The sequence below is a fragment of the Andrena cerasifolii genome, chromosome 10 (assembly GCF_050908995.1).
Source record: "Andrena cerasifolii isolate SP2316 chromosome 10, iyAndCera1_principal, whole genome shotgun sequence".
Taxonomy (NCBI): Eukaryota; Metazoa; Arthropoda; class Insecta; order Hymenoptera; family Andrenidae; genus Andrena; species Andrena cerasifolii.
Genome location: NC_135127.1, coordinates 1,656,084 through 1,675,602, shown reverse-complemented (window position 1 = coordinate 1,675,602; position 19,519 = coordinate 1,656,084). Strand labels below are relative to the sequence as shown.

Sequence of the window (19,519 nt, the reverse complement as noted above, 5' to 3'; positions counted from 1 at the left end):
TCTCGCGGGCTTTCAGATAATTTGTAAATTTAAAACTCTGACAATATGAGTACACTTTTATTATTTTGCGTTTTTAAATAATTCTTATTCATCGACACCTTGACCTTGCCTCGCCAGGCCAAGTATCTGACTGAAAGCACCTTTACGTACTTGCAGCTCATTTTGATTTCACATATTTTTTTATTTTATAATTATTAATATCTCCTATTTTTTGTGATTTATTCGATTTCATGTAATTGGCGTATTTTTTACTTTTTGAAATTTTTTATGAGGATCCAATTCACCGCAGGCATAAAACCGAAAAATATCGAAAGATTCATACAATCAAATTTTTGAGATAAGAATCGCCGTTAGCACGAATTACCGCAGTCCATCAGTTTCTGAGTCTCGATCATCTTAGAGATATTTCGAAGAGCCGCTTGCAGTTAATTAATTCTATCCATACGCGAGAATGGGCGAGAAATGGGAAGAGGGGTTGAATCGTTAAATAACCTAGCGCAGATTTGTGTATCCTCGGGGTCGTGTAATTCGGCCTAATAATGGTAAGACGGAAAAGAAAGGAAAAAGAAGCCGGAAAAAAGGAAGGAATAGAATAGAAAAGAAGAGGGCAAAATTCTTCACTGAAATCCGGTCGAGCGTTGAAAGGACGCGACAGTGAGGTAAATGGAAGGGCAAGGGAAGCAGGGGCGAATCAGTGCGAATGGAAGTGGACGTTAGGTCGAGCGATCGTCCTCCACGCGTCCGGCAGCCGGTGGAAGAGTCGGAGCTCGAAGAAGGCCGAGCGTGCACGAGTATCTCCGAAGCGACAAACCCTCGGCTCTCGGCGGAGCGTCGCCCCACCACATCCAGTTGTGCTGCGAATGCCACGCCGGGTGCTTCGTATTTGTGGTATTTCGGGACTTTTTTTCGTTCGTTCAGTAAATCAAACCTTATTGCCAAGGCGGTGTGTCCGTTTCGCTAGCAAACTCCGCGTAACGAAACGCCGTGGGCCGAAATAACGTTCGCGACGATCGTGGCTGGATGTCGGCCGAAGGGGAGTTCCTGACACAGTAGTTGTCACACAGCTGTCCCTCGTTGTCCCTGCTCCGTCTGTACAGCAGCGTGCGCCACGAAACGAAGGAAAAGCCCCGGAAAACCGAGCACTGTGATCAAGGTTCAGCGTCTCTCGCTCGCCCCTCTGTCGATCTCGTCGAATCGCGAAGAGAACGTGGGGGGTAGTGCACAACAGTGTCGGGGAAATCGCAATGCGACATCGCCGGGAAATGCTCGGTTCGCAGCGGCAGCGGCAACAGAAAGGACAAGACGTCCGAAGAACAAGATAGACGAAAATAGGGGGTGTACAAAGCGACCGCCTGCTGCCGAGTGATTTGTTAGACGGATCAGGGCAATTTACTCGAGGCCGAGTGACTAAGGAGACGCTGACATTCCTATTCGGTTATTTGAAAGGAGCGCGCGGTTTAGTGAACACCCATTCGTCGAGGGGCACCGTTTTCTTGTTTACCAACGTCAATTCGGTCGGACTGCGAACGTCGGTCACCAACCCAAGTAGAATATATTACACGTAGGGAGAAAGGGAGCGCGAGTGCGTTGTCGGTGGTATCGGAGTATAGAGGTATACGGACATTAGGGGGAGGGGTGCTCGCGAGGTAAAAGGAGAAGGAACGAATCCTAGATAAGAGAGGTAAGGAATAACGGCAAGTGGGCGCGCGAGATGCATTCCAGATGGACGATGACGCCGCCGCACAGTCTGTAAGACGACTCGCGTGGTTTCTACGCTTGTATCGCGCTTACCCACCACTATCAGAAGGTATCGACGATCATCGGGTTTGGGTTATGAGGCGCGCTTAACGCGCTGCGTGCACGCAGGAATAGGAGCCAGTGTGTGTAGATCGTGTACAACATGGAGTCCGACACGACGGCCGACCGGTCGTCGATGAGAAAGGGCTCCCTCGAAACGCCGATGCTGAGGAAATTCCTCCGCAAGGATTCCTCTCGGACGACGGCGGGGGCAACACTCAATTGGGCAATGTGCGCCCTCTGCATTACCAGCTTGGCCGTGTCCGGCCTACTGATGTACAGGGAGCTAGGATTGGAGTCGAGGATTGCCAATCTGGAGGCTCGCTGCCAGATCCAGGAAACGCCGGACGTTCTTATTCAGAGGCTGAAGAGGGAGGTCCAGCAGCAGCTACAGCAGCAACTCCAGCATCAGCTTTCGCTGGAGTCGAATGTCTTTCGGATCAAGCGAAACGTCCCCGAGTGCAATTGCCCACAAGGTAAGTTCATTCGCGAGCTCTCCCTCCTTTAATCTCGAACACGGCACCTCGTTATACTCGCGCGCGCTTTTCCCGGCGACCGTCTCTCCACTTTCCTCCACTACTTTCGCGAGCGGAACTTCTTGATTATCCGCCTCTGTCGTTGATTCGTCTTCTTCCTGCGCGCCTTTTCTCAGCCTTTCACGCCGGAACAAGCGCGCGCGGTAGTACCGTGCAAAGACCGAGGTGCCCCACCAACTCGTTCAATTGTAATCGCGCGTATGCACGTACGTGCATGTACCTGCATATACGCGGTGACGGTGGGGCAGCAGTGGGGGGGGGGGGGGGGGAGGGAATAAAGCATACGCGTGAAGAAGAAAGAGAGATCTTTGTCCCGGGTTAGAGCTGCTTCGGCTCTCGGACAAAGGACCGGCGATCTTGAGAATTTCGATCTTGGAGAGTGCTCGAGAGAGAGAGAAAGAGGGGGGGGGGGAGAAAAAGAGAGAGACAGCGAGTCTTCTTTTTCAAGATCGCCCTTTGCACCGTATATGGAGAGGATCTTCTAGATGAACCTGCGGTGTGACGACTCAACCTCTGCGAATGGATATTTCGCGGGAAAGAACCGCGTTCCATGTACTGGCACTCCGCCGGCCACTATACTAGTGTCTTTGGAAAATAACGCGATGATAAACGACGCGTTTTGCCCTCGCATTTCAATTCCTTCAGATTTTCCGTTGGATTGCGATATTTGGAGTAGAGGAGACAGCGGCTAGTTGACTGATTTTTAACATTTCTAATTTTTGCAAATAGACCATTGGTATTTTGTTGACTTGTTGCGCACCAAAAGTTCACAAATTTCATTAGGTATACAGGCTTAATTTTGGATATCGTTTTAATTCAGTCTAGGTCGTAGTTTTTATTATATTTAGAGTAGTGAGACGAATAAGTCAACAGACCCCGGCTGTGGGGTTAGTTGACTGGACATTTACTTTTCAGTTTTAACGCTTTGCCTGCGAAAGGCGTGTATATATATATACGCTGTCACACTTCCATCAATATGTACGAAAGGCGTATATATATACGCAGCCAATTTCATCAATATAGTATACGAAAGACGTACATATATATCCTACGATCAACAAATTTTTTTTTTCACTCCTTCACACTGTTATTTTTTTTTTTTTATTAAGTATCATGGTGTTAGATACTGTAATTATTTTCTACTTGTTTGTTATGGTCTATTTGGAAGGCCTGAGAGTTTGAAGGGGGGATAGGGTGTAAAACTGGTAGGGGTGAGTTTGGAGGGATCTGTGGTGGGGGAAGTGGATTTGAGCAGCTAAACTCTTTGCCTCGACTGCATCTCGAGGATAAAAAGTGCAATTTTTAGTGGTATTCCTATGATTACAAGGGAACACCTCATTCCTACTGATTATGCATAGTTTGTATGCTATGGGTATTCCCGTTTATTAATAAATAATAATAATACCGCGAACCCGGACTCACCGATTGAAACGCAACTTTGTGGGTTTCTAGAGTGATTCAAAACAAGAACAACGGTGTCTTTCATTTGGGCCATATCGCCCCTTAAGATGGTGAAAACTAACCTCAAAATCAAATTGGCAGTTCCACTTTTTCGCGTATAACTCTCAAAGTACAACAGACAGAAAAAAATGTTTCGAACAAAAGTTTAATGGTGCAATAAGTGCTACAAACTTTGGTTAACAAAATTTTGAAAAGAGTTAAAAAAAAATATATAACTGACGAGAAAAACTGTTTTCAAAATTTTGTTAACGCAAGTTTGTAGCGCTTATTGCACCATTAAACTTTTGTTTGAAACATTTTTTTGTGTCTGTTGTACTTTGAGAGATATACGCGAAAAAATGGAAGTGCCAATTTGATTTTGAGGTTAGTTTTCACCATCTTAAGGGGCGATATGGCCCAAATGAAAGACACCGTTGTTCTTGTTTTGAGTCACTCTAAATACCCACGAAGTTGCCTTCCAATCGGCGAGTCCGGGTTCGCGGTGCTCCCTTGTTAGTCAAGTAACCCCGTCCGACATTGTCAACATGTTAAGGGTCGTACGTACAAACCTCCACGCACCGGATAAAATAAAATATCCTAAATTATAGTCAATGCACCACGTTTCCACAAAATATTCATGAAAAAAATTTTTTAAAAAAATTAAAACCGACTTCAATCAAATAAAAATGCTCTGAAAAGTGAAAAATAATTTTTTTCCTTATTTAATCTATGATTTTCAATTTTTTTATGTCGGCGCCTCATCATTTGCACTGTGTAAATCTGGCATCGACTTAAAAAAAATTGAGAATCGTAGATTAAATAAGGAAAAAAATTATTTTTCACTTTTCAGGGTATTTTTATTTTTCTGAAGTTGGTTTTAATTTTTTAAAAAATTTTTCCTTTTTACTTTTTTCAGTTACTTAAGTTGTGTAACTACATTTAGGTAAAGGAGCTGCGCGTAAAAAAAAGAATCGTTAGCTAGAAACGAAAGATTCCAATAATAATGAAACAGATGTCTTATTTTTTTATATAACTTCAAAACTACTGGATCGATTTTGATAATTCTTTCTCCATTACCTAAGTTGATTGAAGCCAAACTAAATGCGACAAATTTCACCACAATGGGTTCCGTAGTTGCGAAGAAATTCGCGGACAAACATAATACGTATAACATACATACATACATACAAACACCTCGAACTGAGAACCCCTTTCTTTTTACAGTAAGTTAAAAACATCGAGCAATATTTAGTGGGAAAAAATTCATAAATAGTCGAAACAGAAATATTTACTTCCCGCTGACCTTTTAAGATTTTTCATTCTCACTACTAGAACACGCAAGTTTTTGTCACGGTGACATTCATATGCTTCAATATCGCTAATCGCAGCATAATTTATAACATAATACAACAATAAAAGGGAATTAGTTAACTAACCTCGGTAGTCAACTAGCCCCGGTCTCCCCTACTCGTTGAAATATCGACAAATGATACGATTAGTCCTGAAAAATAGTTCTAACCTTTTCTAAGTATGAATAGGTATCTGTAATTCCCTTATGTAATCTGCAAGTCTCATTCCTGTTGTTAAAACGAGACAATTTATCTTTTCACGTTCGAATATGCCGTACGGAGAGACACGATCGATTAGATGAAATCGAATTAAATTATCTATCCCTATCATCCGCCAAACGAATATTAATTAAATGCCAATATGCACTTTGAAGCATACACGACACCGGGCGCTTATATATACCTACTGCTTTTACCTGTCAGTACAGTTATTCCCGGTTAAGTTGATAATCTCAGGGACCGGAAAGTATCTTTTATTCGGAGTGGTAGGCGAATTTCACACCTCCGATTTCACACTTCACTGGGTTTTATGGCTTTCGGAGCCTCGAGGACAGGGGATAGGAAGCAACAAAGATAACGCCAGCCATTAAGAAGTGAGAATGTCAAGTTCCGCATTTTTTGTCGAATCTTCGCGATACTGACAGCAATCGATTCCTTCAATTTTTCCGGATTAAAAGACACCAAACACTGCGCGAATCGGTCTATAATTGACGAAATTGCATGACAAATTAAGTTACATAAGTTAAGGTCAACTTCGTTAAAAATAGACCAATTTACACAGTATTTTCTGTCTTTTAATCGGGGGAATGCCAGGAATGCATTGATGCAACTTCCGTATCGGTACGATGAAAAATAAAGAATTTGACTTTCTGTAAAATTGATGACACATCGCCAGAGCGATCCTACGCGCGAGTCGACGTCGGGCCGCGCACGGCGAAGACGCTTGGGCATTTAGTTCACAAAATCAAATTCAAGGGTTCTTGGATTTTCATCGTATCGATGTGAAAATGACAGTAATGAAGATTCTTGTCATTTTCGGGATTAAAAGAGACAGAATACCGTGTAAATTGGACTGTTTTTAACGAAGTTGGCTTTAGATTCTGTAAATTATTTTTTTATGCAATTTCGTTAATTTGGTGTCTCTTAACCGGGAAAAACACAAGGAATCGATTGGTGTCACTCTCGTGAAAGTCCGATGAGAAATGCTGCACTTGACATTTTTACTTAATGGCTAGCGTTATCTTCGTTCCTCCCCGCTCCCTATTCTCCAAAGCCGAGCGCTCGGTGGGGAAGGTTCCCAGGCAAAAAATGGTAGTGGGGATGATTTTGTATGAACCTAACCGAGGTAAATTTATCAAGTCATCCGGGAACAACTGCACATATTCCCTTTTTACGAACGTCGTATCGTGGACCTGTACGACAATGCATCTCACGTTCTTCCATCGGTTAATGAGTGTTATCGAAGATCTAGCTGCGTGCTCTGCACCCTCAATGAAACTAACTACTGCCTTACACAATGTCAAGTACTAGCCAGCGAACAGGCGCAGTATCCACGTTTTGTGAATTTAACATTTCTTATTCGATATGCTACATGCGCTCTTATTTACTCGAACTGGTTAATTGTTTCAATTTATTACACATGTATCATGTGCTTTCAAAGCGAAATTGCTGACGCACTGATACGAGCACACACGAAATTTATCAACGGAGGAAAAAATATTTTTTACATTATCATTGCATACTGCTTTACATATTAAATAGTTATAATTCCTTGTCACAATACCGTAATTATTTATATGTTTATTTTAACATATTACTGGTATTTTAACAATACCTTAATTATTAGGTAATTTAACAATACCTTAATTATTAGGTATTTTAGCAATACCTTAATTATTAGGTATTTTAACAATGCCTTAATTATTAGGTATTTTAACAATGCCTTAATTATTCGGTATTTTAACAATGCCTTAATTATTAGGTATTTTAACAATGCCTTAATTATTAGGTATTTTAACAATGCCTTAATTATTAGGTATTTTAACAATGCCTTAATTATTAGGTATTTTAGCAATGCCTTAATTATTAGGTATTTTAACAATACCTTAATTATTAGGCATTTTAACAATGCCTTAATTATTAGGCATTTTAACAATACCTTAATTATTAGGTATTTTAACAATGCCTTAATTATTAGGTATTTTAGCAATGCCTTAATTATTAGGTATTTTAACAATACCTTAATTATTAGGCATTTTAACAATGCCTTAATTATTAGGCATTTTAACAATACCTTAATTATTAGGTATTTTAACAATGCCTTAATTATTAGGTATTTTAGCAATGCCTTAATTATTAGGTATTTTAACAATACCTTAATTATTAGGCATTTTAACAATGCCTTAATTATTAGGCATTTTAACAATACCTTAATTATTAGGTATTTTAACAATACCTTAATTATTAGGTATTTTAACAATACCTTAATTATTAGGTAATTTAACAATACCTTAATTATTATGTATTTTAACAATACCTTAATTATTAGGTATTTTTACAATACCTTAATTATTATGTATTTTAACAATATCTTAATTATTAAGTATTTTAACAATACCTTAATTATTAGGTATTTTAACAATATCTTAATTATTAGGTATTTTAACAATATCTTAATTATTAGGTAATTTAACAATACCTTAATTATTAGGTATTTTATCAATACCTTAATTATTAGGTATTTTAACAATGCCTTAATTATTAGGTATTTTAACAATACCTTAATTATTAGGTATTTTAACAATACCTTAATTATTAGGTAATTTAACAATACCTTAATTATTATGTATTTTAACAATACCTTAATTATTAGGTATTTTAACAATATCTTAATTATTAGGTATTTTAACAATATCTTAATTATTAGGTAATTTAACAATACCTTAATTATTAGGTATTTTAACAATATCTTAATTATTAGGTATTTTAACAATATCTTAATTATTAGGTAATTTAACAATACCTTAATTATTAGGTATTTTATCAATACCTTAATTATTAGGTATTTTAACAATGCCTTAATTATTAGGTATTTTAACAATACCTTAATTATTAGGTATTTTAACAATACCTTAATTATTAGGTAATTTAACAATACCTTAATTATTATGTATTTTAACAATACCTTAATTATTAGGTATTTTTACAATACCTTAATTATTATGTATTTTAACAATATCTTAATTATTAAGTATTTTAACAATACCTTATTTATTAGGTATTTTAACAATATCTTAATTATTAGGTATTTTAACAATATCTTAATTATTAGGTAATTTAACAATACCTTAATTATTAGGTATTTTATCAATACCTTAATTATTAGGTATTTTAACAATGCCTTAATTATTAGGTATTTTAACAATACCTTAATTATTAGGTATTTTAACAATACCTTAATTATTAGGTAATTTAACAATACCTTAATTATTATGTATTTTAACAATACCTTAATTATTAGGTATTTTTACAATACCTTAATTATTATGTATTTTAACAATATCTTAATTATTAAGTATTTTAACAATACCTTAATTATTAGGTATTTTAACAATATCTTAATTATTAGGTATTTTAACAATATCTTAATTATTAGGTAATTTAACAATACCTTAATTATTAGGTATTTTATCAATACCTTAATTATTAGGTATTTTAACAATACCTTAATTATTTTCGTTGAATGAGTCATGAGGATGTACTTACAATATCACAGCTGCTACGTATCATTTTGACGTACTGGCTAAAGAATTACATCATCCAGATTAAATTACATAGTTATAAACATTGGTTACGAGTCGCTGAGAATCAAAAATTAACTTTCTCAACAAAATTGTGTCTTCGACTGATGCGTTGATTTCTAGAGGTTCCATTGAAAGCACCTGTAAGAATTAATACCAAATTAAAGAGGCTTGCCATTCGTTTTCGTCTCAATTACTGCTTCTTCAATTAATGTTGTTTAAGTTATGTAGGCAATACCATGAGATCTGCTACACGTTTGATTCTGTAACAACAATGTTCTATTTGCATTGATTCGCGGTACAGAGATTGATCGGTTATTGGTGGCACAACCCGAAGAGGGGTGATTCCTTACGATAAAATAAGTCAACAATGTAGAATAACGCTTTCTTATTTGGGGCTTTGTTTGGAAAAGAATCGATTCTGGAAACTCTCCCAGTGCGGGTGCCCCTTGTCAAGAGCTGACAGAACGCAGGAGTAAATATGGTATATGTAATTATGAGTGAAGTAGACCCTTGTGCAAAATGATTGTAAATTGTAAAATATCAGAAAAAAAAAACAGAATATAGTTCTATCCTTCCCCTTCATGGTCTAATTGTCAAAAATATGGTCATTTTAAAATTGGCCTTGTAAAAATCACCGAAAGTTGACGCTGCGTTTCTCAGATTTTTAAAATCGCGCTCGTTGTTAAAAAACTGCATTTATTTAAAATAATTGCACAAAAATGCTTTAAAAAAATTGTTTCTGAAACTGAAATAATTTTTTCTTAAAACTTCAATGTCTTTTCTACAAATCTCCGTAAACCTCATCTCCATCCGTTTACTACTTCCATAGTTATAATTTATTGAAAAAAACTTAGCACTTACCTTCGAACAGCTGTAAAATCAACTTTTCTCAAAATTGTCAAAAATTCTTCGAGATATGTTTATATATCCCTAAAGACTAAAACACATTCAAATTTCAGCCACATCCGAAATGTTACTCCAAAAAGTGTCTTTTATTGAAGGGAAATAAACACGCTTTCTATCGATGTACTTATTTTTTAAATACCTATAATGATATTGTCAGAAATGTTCCTAAACAAAAGTGTCCCTTTTATACCACCTCTCCCCTACCTACTGTTCCATGAAGAATCACCCTTTTCTCGGCAGTACCGCTAACAACGAACCACCGTTACGTTCTGCGTTTCAAGCTGATTTAGGTAACGCGAATATCGTCACGACTAATATCGCGACGAGAAAAAGTAACGAATTAGCAATGCTTTCGTGTCCAATAATGAGAAGATTATTTCAAAGCAGCATGCGCTCTCGAGTGGATGCGGGATAGACAATAGCAGCGAGGGGTAAAAAGGACAAGGGAAATGTAGGAGCGCTCCGCTTTTTCTTTCTCCTCGCCAGGTCCGATTCGTATCTCCAGTCTTTTTTCCCTTAGTGTTAGGTTCTGTCTTATCGCTTCGTCCTCGACGGTCGTCTCCGGCCGCAACAAAGGGAATGCCTTGGCTCCTGACTTGCGGCATCCCGAAATTGAGATGTGCGAGCTGACGCACGAGCATCATAAATCTTTCCCTCCCTTGTAGCGCCGGCATATCTATTCCCTCCCCCGCACCCTCCCCTTTCCTATAACATCTTACCAGCCACTATCTTTGGAGGTATGTGGCGCTACGCTGCGAACTTCGCACACAGCTTCTCGCGCGTCCGTGACGAACGATTTCTGATCCTTGCTGCGATTTCGAATTCCTCGAAGTTAGAATAAAAACGGATACGCTAGATATATCGTAATGGTTCCGCGGATTATTGGGTGACGCGAATAAATCAATTATATCGCACAAGTGTACTTTACCCCGCCCGTCGTATTCTCTCATCGGCACAAAAACTGTTATTATCTCAATCTTTGATTATTTCGTTGTTTGATTATTGTGATGTAGTCTGTCGTCCAGGTTTATCCTCTCATCTTTCTCACATTATCCAGCGAGTTCAAAACTCCTGTTTGCGTTTTTCTTTTTGTGTCCCGAAGTATGATCATATCTCTCAGCTATATGTCAAAACGTCTTGGTTACGTATGCCTCAGCGCTGGATTTTCCATTTATGTTGTATCGTTCACAAAATACTCTCATCTCATGTCCCGCCTTGTCTCTATAATATTCTTCGCAATAATCTTTCTTACCATGGGCCTCATTCTCTTTCTACTCGACACCAAAGTCTCCTTTCCATATCGACACACTCGACATCTAAATTTCAATCATCCTTTTTGCTTATATTTCGGCTCATTACTATAATTCCCTCCCACCTGATATTCGAGGTTTAAATTCGTTTGCTGATTTTAAATGTAAAGCTCGGCGATATATATGGTTACATTATGCGTCACGATAACTTTCTAGTTTCTTAATGTTAGTTAGTTTTTAGTCATTTAGTTAGTTATTTAGTTATGGTTAGACTTCTAACAGTATTGTACTGCAGCCTCGCCATTTACTTCGCTTATCTTTATGTATTATTTTCTTCTCTGGATGTGTCAAGTAATAAAGACGAATAATAATAATAATAATAATAATAATAATAATAATAATCGAATGTTTTTAGAAAGTAATTAGGTGAATGTCCCAATTTCAGTTCATGTTCCTATTTCTGCTCATTTCGTATTTTTCTTATTATTATAAGCGTCGCGTTTGTACTATGGTTTGAACAAAATAATTCTAAATTATTTGAATATTTGCCACGCGAGTGTTGCACGAGCTTGGGGCTAATCAAAGTGCAGCGTAAGCAACGAAAAATTTTTAAAATGAGAGATTCACGATTTTTCCACCGTGTTTTAGCTGGTTGTGCTAAGGAACAGGGTCACTTTTCACTATTGGTATTCGGTAATTGGGCAGAAAATAATTTTTGCAGTAAAAGTTCTTATTTAATAACAAAACAGATACCATATTGTGCTCGCGATGTAGATTTTGTACCATTTTGATTATTTTAGGCAGAAACAGGTGATTAGGTTTAGGGTCAAGTGAATCACCGTCGTGTCCGTATTTCTACTCACCAAAATTTTAGCAACGTAACCTCGCAATGCAATGTATGCTGTTACCTCTATTTCTATTCGAAGGCATTTTATTTTTTGTTTGTCATTATTTTATGCTTCACTGTTTTGTTATGAAACATCTCCATAAAAGATGTAACTTATTTTAACCTGAAAAGGCAACACATTATGTGAGCAGAAATTGGTACAAATGGTGAGTAGAAATACGTACATCGGTATTTTTCGTGAGCAGAAATACGGACAATAAAAGCATTATATTTAATTACAAATTACTAGTAGTTAAACATCTTGAAATATCTTTTTTAAATAGTGTTTGAATTGGTTGATTTATTATTAAAGAATTAATCAATTACTCAGAAAATTTTCATCGCAAACAAATTTTTGTACACCTTCTTTCTGACGAGTAACCTTTTAAATGAGCTGAAATTGGGACATTCAGCAGCGCATCGCTTGTTAAAAATGCAAATTTTATCTTATATTGTATACAGACTGTTTGTATAGGTACAGCTGAAACTTTTTCAGAGTAAGAAAATCCTTCGCGTATAAAAGCAAGACGCATGGGTGCATGAAAACTTGTTAATTCGTTGGTATATTAAGGGGTTATGCCTAGTCAGGCGGTTGAAAAGAGGCGAATATTTGTAAATTTTTTTTGAAGAAGCGAAAGCGTATATTTTTACAGAACTTTTTGCGCTTCAAAGAGCAACATTTAAAGAACATTTGGTAATTTTTTCGTAGAAAAATATTTAGGTTTATGGTAAAATAACACGCGACATCCAAGAAGCATTTTTAAAAATTTGGTTTTGCGGTGAGCACTGCCATACGGAACCAGATTATCTATAATCAAAAAACAAAAAAAGATTTCGTTAGTATATTAATGTATCCTCAGGTTGACGGAGAGAATTTTCCGAAATATTAATTTAAAACAAAATGACGGCTATTTAAAGCTGAAATCCTGACTTTTTCCTGCAAAAATTACGCGAAAAAATCAGGATTTCAACTTTAAATAGCCGCCATTTTGTTTTAACTTAATATTTCGGAAAATTCTCTCCGTCAACCTGAGGATACATTAATATACTAACGAAATCTTTTTTGTTTTTTGATTTTAGATAATCTGGTTACGAATGGCAATGCTCACCGCAAAACCAAATTTTTAAAAATGCTTCTTGGATGTCGCATGTTATTTTATTATAAACGTAAATATTTTTCTACGAAAAAATTACCAAATGTTCTTTAAATGTTGCTCTGTTAAGCGCAAAAAGTTCTGTAAAAATATACGCTTTCGCTTCTTCAAAAAAAATTCACAAATATTCGCCTCTTTTCGACCGCCTGACTAGGCATAACCCCTTAACTTAGGGTGTCTATCAGAAGCATGTATTTTTTATAGTCAAGCATCTATGAAACAACGGTTCGAGAACCGATATAATAACTCTTCTAGAACCGTAACTGAAATCGATGCAGTCAGAATTTCAGTTCCTTGTAACTTATAACAGATACTCAGAATATCGGTTGTTCTTAAGTGTTTAGTGAAGAACCGTTGTACCAATTACGGACTGAAACAGTTATTTCTAGAACTGTTTCAACCCCTGGTTGCAAGGCACATGTAAAGGGCATCATGCAAAATTTTGCAGGAAATAAATAAGTTTCCAATGATGAAAAACGATTTTTTTCTTCTAAATTTATATATATTATTTATTAAATGCATAATTAACAAATACAGGGTGATTCATAAATGTATAATTTAAGGGGTGAATCTACGCACTACTATAAGTAAGAACGTTATATGAACATATGTCCTAAACACCTTGGTTTTCGAGTTATGGATGATTAAGGGACATGTTCAAAGTGCCCGCCTCATGCACAGGACTTTTACTTTTGGGGCCGTTTAAAAACAATTAATTGTGTATTCAAGGCAAGTAGCGTGTGTTGAGGCACGAGCCGGACACTTTGAACATTTTCTTTAATCATCCATAGCTCGAAAACTAAGGTATATAATATTACTTATATTAGTGTGAGATTTACCCCATCAAGTATTGGCATGCGTTTATGAATCACCCTGTATATGCATATCATTTATGTCGTAGTATTCTTAAACATCTGAATGTCGTAAAAGTTATGACAGTTTGCGTTTGAAGTATAGATAAACACGTTTATGTTTCGAGGTTAAGAAACTCAGTAATGCACTATATGCGTCATAAAAAGTCCTAGTAGCCAGCCTACTACCTTCAATAGTTCCGAGGGAAACAGTTTATAGCTTACTATTCAACCCACTTTACAGATCCCATAATGTGTATTGTAACATTTTATAAATTCTGTGAACATTTACATATTTGCATCCACGAAACACGATACGAAATTTCGTTAAAAAAAATAGTAAAAACAATACATACCTAGGGTAAACCAACTAGTGAATGACCGAATTGTTGAATCTATGGAGCTTTGAGATTAATACTTGAATATATTTATGTATAACAACAAAAGAACTGTTGAAGTTGCATTTAAATTTATTTTTCTCGAAATTTCTATAAAAATAATTACTCATCCTTATCGTATTTAAAAACAAAAAAAAATATAAAATGCAAAACGTGTAGAAGCCCAGTAAATGACCGCATACTTTTAATAAGAATTGTACTTATTAATGTTTGTTTAAGGGGAGGTTGCGGTCTAAAAATCGATTTTTTTTTATTTCATTTTTCGAATGTTCGACCTTTTAGGAAAACGCGTTTAAAAGGAGTTATAGGCATTTGAGTAGCGGCAAATGCATGGGTCACAACCAACCACTCGGCGCCCACGTAAAACTTTAAACGCGTTTTTCTCGGGACAGAGTTCTCAAAACGGTGGGACCTGTATCTCCAAAAGTTATTATCCGATTCGACTGAAACTTTTTTATTTTGAAGAATATACTTCTGGCTAGGAGGGAAACCAGAAAGAAATACAAAATATTGAAAATTTATAATTTTCATAGGCGTTGAAAAGATGAAAAATATAGGGAAAAAGTGATTTCAAACTTGAAGTGTCGTTATTTTCTAAAAAAAATGTATTTCTGTATTTTTTTTGGTTTCCCTCCTAGCCAGAAGTATATTGTTCAAAATAAAAAATGTTTCAGTCGAATCCGATAATAACTTTTGAAGCTACAGGTCCCACCGATTTGGATCAATTTTTTGACGCCTTGACTTTAACGACTCCCCAGTGCCGTCTGCACTTATTAATTATAAAACAAAAAATATATTTCTATAACCTAAGACATCCTTAATACAATGCAAAAAGTCCCATTAAATTATATATAGTAGTTTTCCTTTAATAAATTCCTAAAGATCACCTATTTTTTTGGCTCTAGGCCCTTAATACGCGTAACTAAAAATATAGGATATTAAAAGTGCAACTACACTCCATTTATAAACATATAATAATGTTTAAATTTGACATTTCTTTGCCTAATGGTGATTCCCTGGTATGCGGTCAATTACTAGTTGGTTTACCCTAGTAGTTACACGCAATGATATCCGCCCATCACATACATATAACATATTTTATATATTTTAACCATTCTAAAGCTAGAATTACTAATTCTAATTCACATTAGCATAAACCTTGATTAGCATACTTTACTTATTATCTACCAAAGGAATCCTCCATAAAATTCGCATTTCAAATAAGAAATGCTTAAAAACTATTATTAGCTACTTCCACGGATAGCAATATTTTTTTTTTAAATAAATTGCAATAGTAGAAGTGAAACGAAGGGAAGATGTGGTCAGTTGATATACCGTCATGTATTTTCGATAAAAGTAGATATCTACAGTATTAAAGAAATAACTTACGGAAATTTTTGGCACCGAACACCACACTTGGTATGAAACTAAGGCGGGAGAGGACAGTGGAGCAGGGCAGGGAGGCTCCAAAAAATTGAATGCCGGTTTTTTCCACCCTTGACGTTGGCCCCAAAACTTCTAAGAAGGAGGTGCGATTTACGATTGGTCCACGTGCTTGGCCCTGCAGCTGCTTCGAAGTTTATGCTCGAGGAACTCTCCTGCCGCCTGCAAAACTTGGAGACAGCTATGTACAAAGGGATGGCTGCCCTTGTTTCGTATGACTTTTCGAATTCTTTTCTCATCGGAAACGCTTCCATCGTGGACGTACGCTTTGTCGTTTCCGATCGTTCTCGGAAGAAATGGCTCGACGCTGAAAATTCGTATCGTGGGAAACGATGCTGTCAAAAATATGCGTGTTTAGAGTGTCCCATAATTTCTTGGCCTCATTGGAAGAGGTTATTGGTAATATAAAAAAATAACAAGAGTCCTATAAACATGGTGTCGAAAACCCATATCGTCGATGATAGTGCAAAACCGCGTATTATGAGCAGTTTGTAAATACCGCGGTTCTGCATTTTACCGATTTTACAGGAGGAAGAAAAAACTTAATATTTCAGCCATTTTAAGGGGGTGTTCTTTGACCGAACTTTTTTGGGACAGTTTTAGCACTCCTTGTAATAAATACCAACATCAATTCATCATAAAAATGCTTAATTTTGTGGGTAAAGTCACTTTCACGCACCAAACGTACCGTCACTTCACCTGATTTCTCTGTAAACGCGCGGTTTTGCCGCCAACTTGCTAAGAGAGACAGATTCACGGTATCCTTGAACCTGCTGGTTCCGTTGGTAAAAAGGCAGCTTCCTATGCACAGTGGGGAAATTTCGCGATTTTATGGCCAAAACCACAAAAATAAATTTTTGAATTCGACAAAATAAATGCAAATGTCAATTGAAGAACTAATATGAGTATCAAATGGCCACCAATTTTACTGTTAAATGTTTTAATACAAAGCTCGTATAGACTCGCAAATGTTTATGTTCATGCGAGGTTAGACCGATCGCAAAGAATTACAGTGGTCCCCGGATTATTGACATGCTTTTTTCCCCGGATCATCCGGAAAGACCTACCCACCCCACAGTTTTGCTTCCTCGGTGGGAGCGAGGGCCTTCGGTCCCCGGTAGACCGCCCGTTGACTGCCGAGAGCAATAAAACCGTTGGGTCAGGTAAAATACCCAGTAGAGAAAAATAAAATGTTCATGTTTTTGATAAATGTTGATGAAAGTATTACTAATGGATTTTTTAGGATTTCCCAATGAAAATGAGTATAAATATGGAGAAATTCGGTCCATTTTTAGTGAACGTCGCTACGTTGACTAAATGTTGTAATTCTCACGCTGGAAAGTGTCTCCTTTTTAAAATTATTACACGCTATGTAATAATGCAGAAGAGAATTTGAATGGAGAATATCAACGACTTCACCAAATTGTAAAGTGTTTGCTGAAGATTGCTTAAATGCAGCCTCATTTTCGTCGACATGAACTCACCAATCCATCGGTAATACTCCCAGCAAAGTGTAATCGGTAATACGAAAATTTTCATATTCAATACTGAATCTCAATTCGCCGTCGGCCGAGGGTCTCCCGCTGGTGCGCTATTTCACTCACTCTCGGTTCACGTCGTTTACTCTCCTTGTCAAACGGTTCGAGCGAGGGTCCTGACAAGGGTCAGTTTATTAGGCGCAAACTAGTTCCCCTGCCCCGGTTTATGGAGAACTCCCCGGTCCTGAATCTTGCTCGATAATCCGGGGACCACTGTAATCCAGATTTTCAAGTCGCTTCAAAGACTTATATTCTGTTGTCCAAAGATCTGAAAATAATTTCAAGGCATGGATTCAATTCCTGGCGGTGCGTGAGATATCTTTTTGTCCTCAAAATAATTATGTTTCGGTTTTTAATACGTAATTTATACAATTTTTAAAGTAGTGTTTTAGAAATAACCTGTGTGTTTAAGAATCAATTTTCAATACATAAAATAGTTATCAGTCCCATAATATCCTGCAGTGATTTTCATTCCTATTTTACGTTCGACTATTTTGATTCTATAAATGCAATTATTAATTGGTAATCGTTGCTAATCTTGTAATTATATGTATTTTTTTTAAACACTATGCAGTGACGAAATAACTGTGACCGAGACTGGTTCACATGTTATACATTACAAACTTTCTCATTCCTTTTTAAACGATTTTATTCAGCTTCGATCCTCTGTTTGATTGTTTGTATTATGTACGTTTGTTTGTCGTCAGAAGCGATAACCCTTCTGCTATGCCCTGCTGCAAAAAACTGTATAAATGTAAATAATAAAAAAATCTTTATCGTTCGTAATTTTTGTAAGTGCTGATTTTCTGATAATTTAGTTTCTCATATATAAGAACGTAAAGTGCCGAATTTTCTACATTAAAAATAAGTTTTGAGGTTTTGACCACGAAAATGGATATAGTTCTTCAATTGACATTTGTATTAAATTTGTAAAATTCAAAAATTTCATTTCTGTAGTTTTGGCAATAAAATCGCAAAATTTCCCCACTGTGCTATGGGCTATTTCACATGGCGTGACTTTAAAAAAAAAAGCGAAACAGCGCTTGGCAGCCGCGGGCGCGAAATCTCAATTTTGCTGCTTTTGCGGATACGCGGTATTTACATACGCGGTTTTGCGCTATCATCGACGATATATTAAAAATTAGGAATACCTTCATCGCAAAGCTATAGCAAATGTTCGAAAACACGCCCCCGTTTTGCTTGTATAGAAGAGTAAATATACTGTAAAAGCGATTAACCCATTTACTGAGATTTACGGATTTTATGCAATATTTTTATTCGATGCTCACAGCGTTCTATAATTCCTTGTGACTTTCAAATTTGTCGAGGAATAGAAGTCTCGGCGTGGCGTAATCGGTGATCTTACAATTAGACGGCATGTTGTCGGAGCAGGTTAATCTAATAAGATTAAAATAAGATACTTGTTATTAATTACCTTAGCCCTCGGTTGTCACACTGGGTCAAATTGACCCTGTAATTTTTTAAGCAAAAAACTTTTTGTCGCGACTCGTATTGCTTCAAATTTTTTTTTAAGCATGACGACACTTTAAATGTCAACTTTCAATGATGAGCTCAGAGATCATTCTACAATGTTCAAACTTTATCTCAGAATTTTTGAGACTTAGTTTAACAAGTAGTTTTTAAAAAAACAACTAACTGAAAATTGGCAACGTTAAAATGGCCCAGTGTGACAACGACGTTCGAAAAAGTAGGCGTGACAACTTGTGTTCCTTCTCGAGAATCCTTTCTCGAGAATTTCTCGAGAAATTTTATAAATGCTTATTTCTTATTTCTCAAGAAATACTATTTTTCTCGAGAAACTTAAGTCTACGAAAATTATTATAATTCTCATTTATTTTCGAAATTGAATTTTCAGTTAGTTCAATTTGTATATTACTAGTTATAATCGCGAACGTATACACACATCTACAATTTATAATAAATCTTATTAGTAGCAGCAGAACCTATATGAATTACAATAGAAAATCTCAGTGGAGAAGATTCGACATTATTGACTGGCGAAGGTGCTCTTAAATTCTTATTTAACAATTTAGAAAATGGTATACCTACTGAATTAAGGGGTTACCTACCGTCAAGGAGTAGAAAAAGATTAAATTCTTTGGGAATTTATTTCAGAAAGTACATGCATATTTTTATGTAATGGTTTT

At 36.4% G+C, this 19,519-nt stretch overlaps 1 protein-coding gene across 21 annotated transcripts in view; it reads left to right on the top strand.

The window, feature by feature from the left end:
• Positions 1 to 812: 812 nt before the first annotated feature.
• The window catches only part of LOC143373925 (uncharacterized), a 476,822-nt gene continuing 458,115 nt past the window's right edge, over positions 813 to 19,519 (top strand). For 5 of the 21 annotated variants that reach the window (XM_076821634.1, XM_076821635.1, XM_076821630.1 and 2 more), the window contains exon 1: positions 819 to 2,273. In XM_076821634.1, the coding sequence (XP_076677749.1) occupies positions 1,901 to 2,273 (373 nt within the window). In that variant the 5' untranslated portion in view covers positions 819 to 1,900. Of the gene's footprint in view, positions 2,274 to 19,519 lie in introns of all 21 variants that reach the window. The other 16 variants (XR_013086562.1, XM_076821632.1, XM_076821648.1 and 13 more) reach the window with 8 other exon arrangements.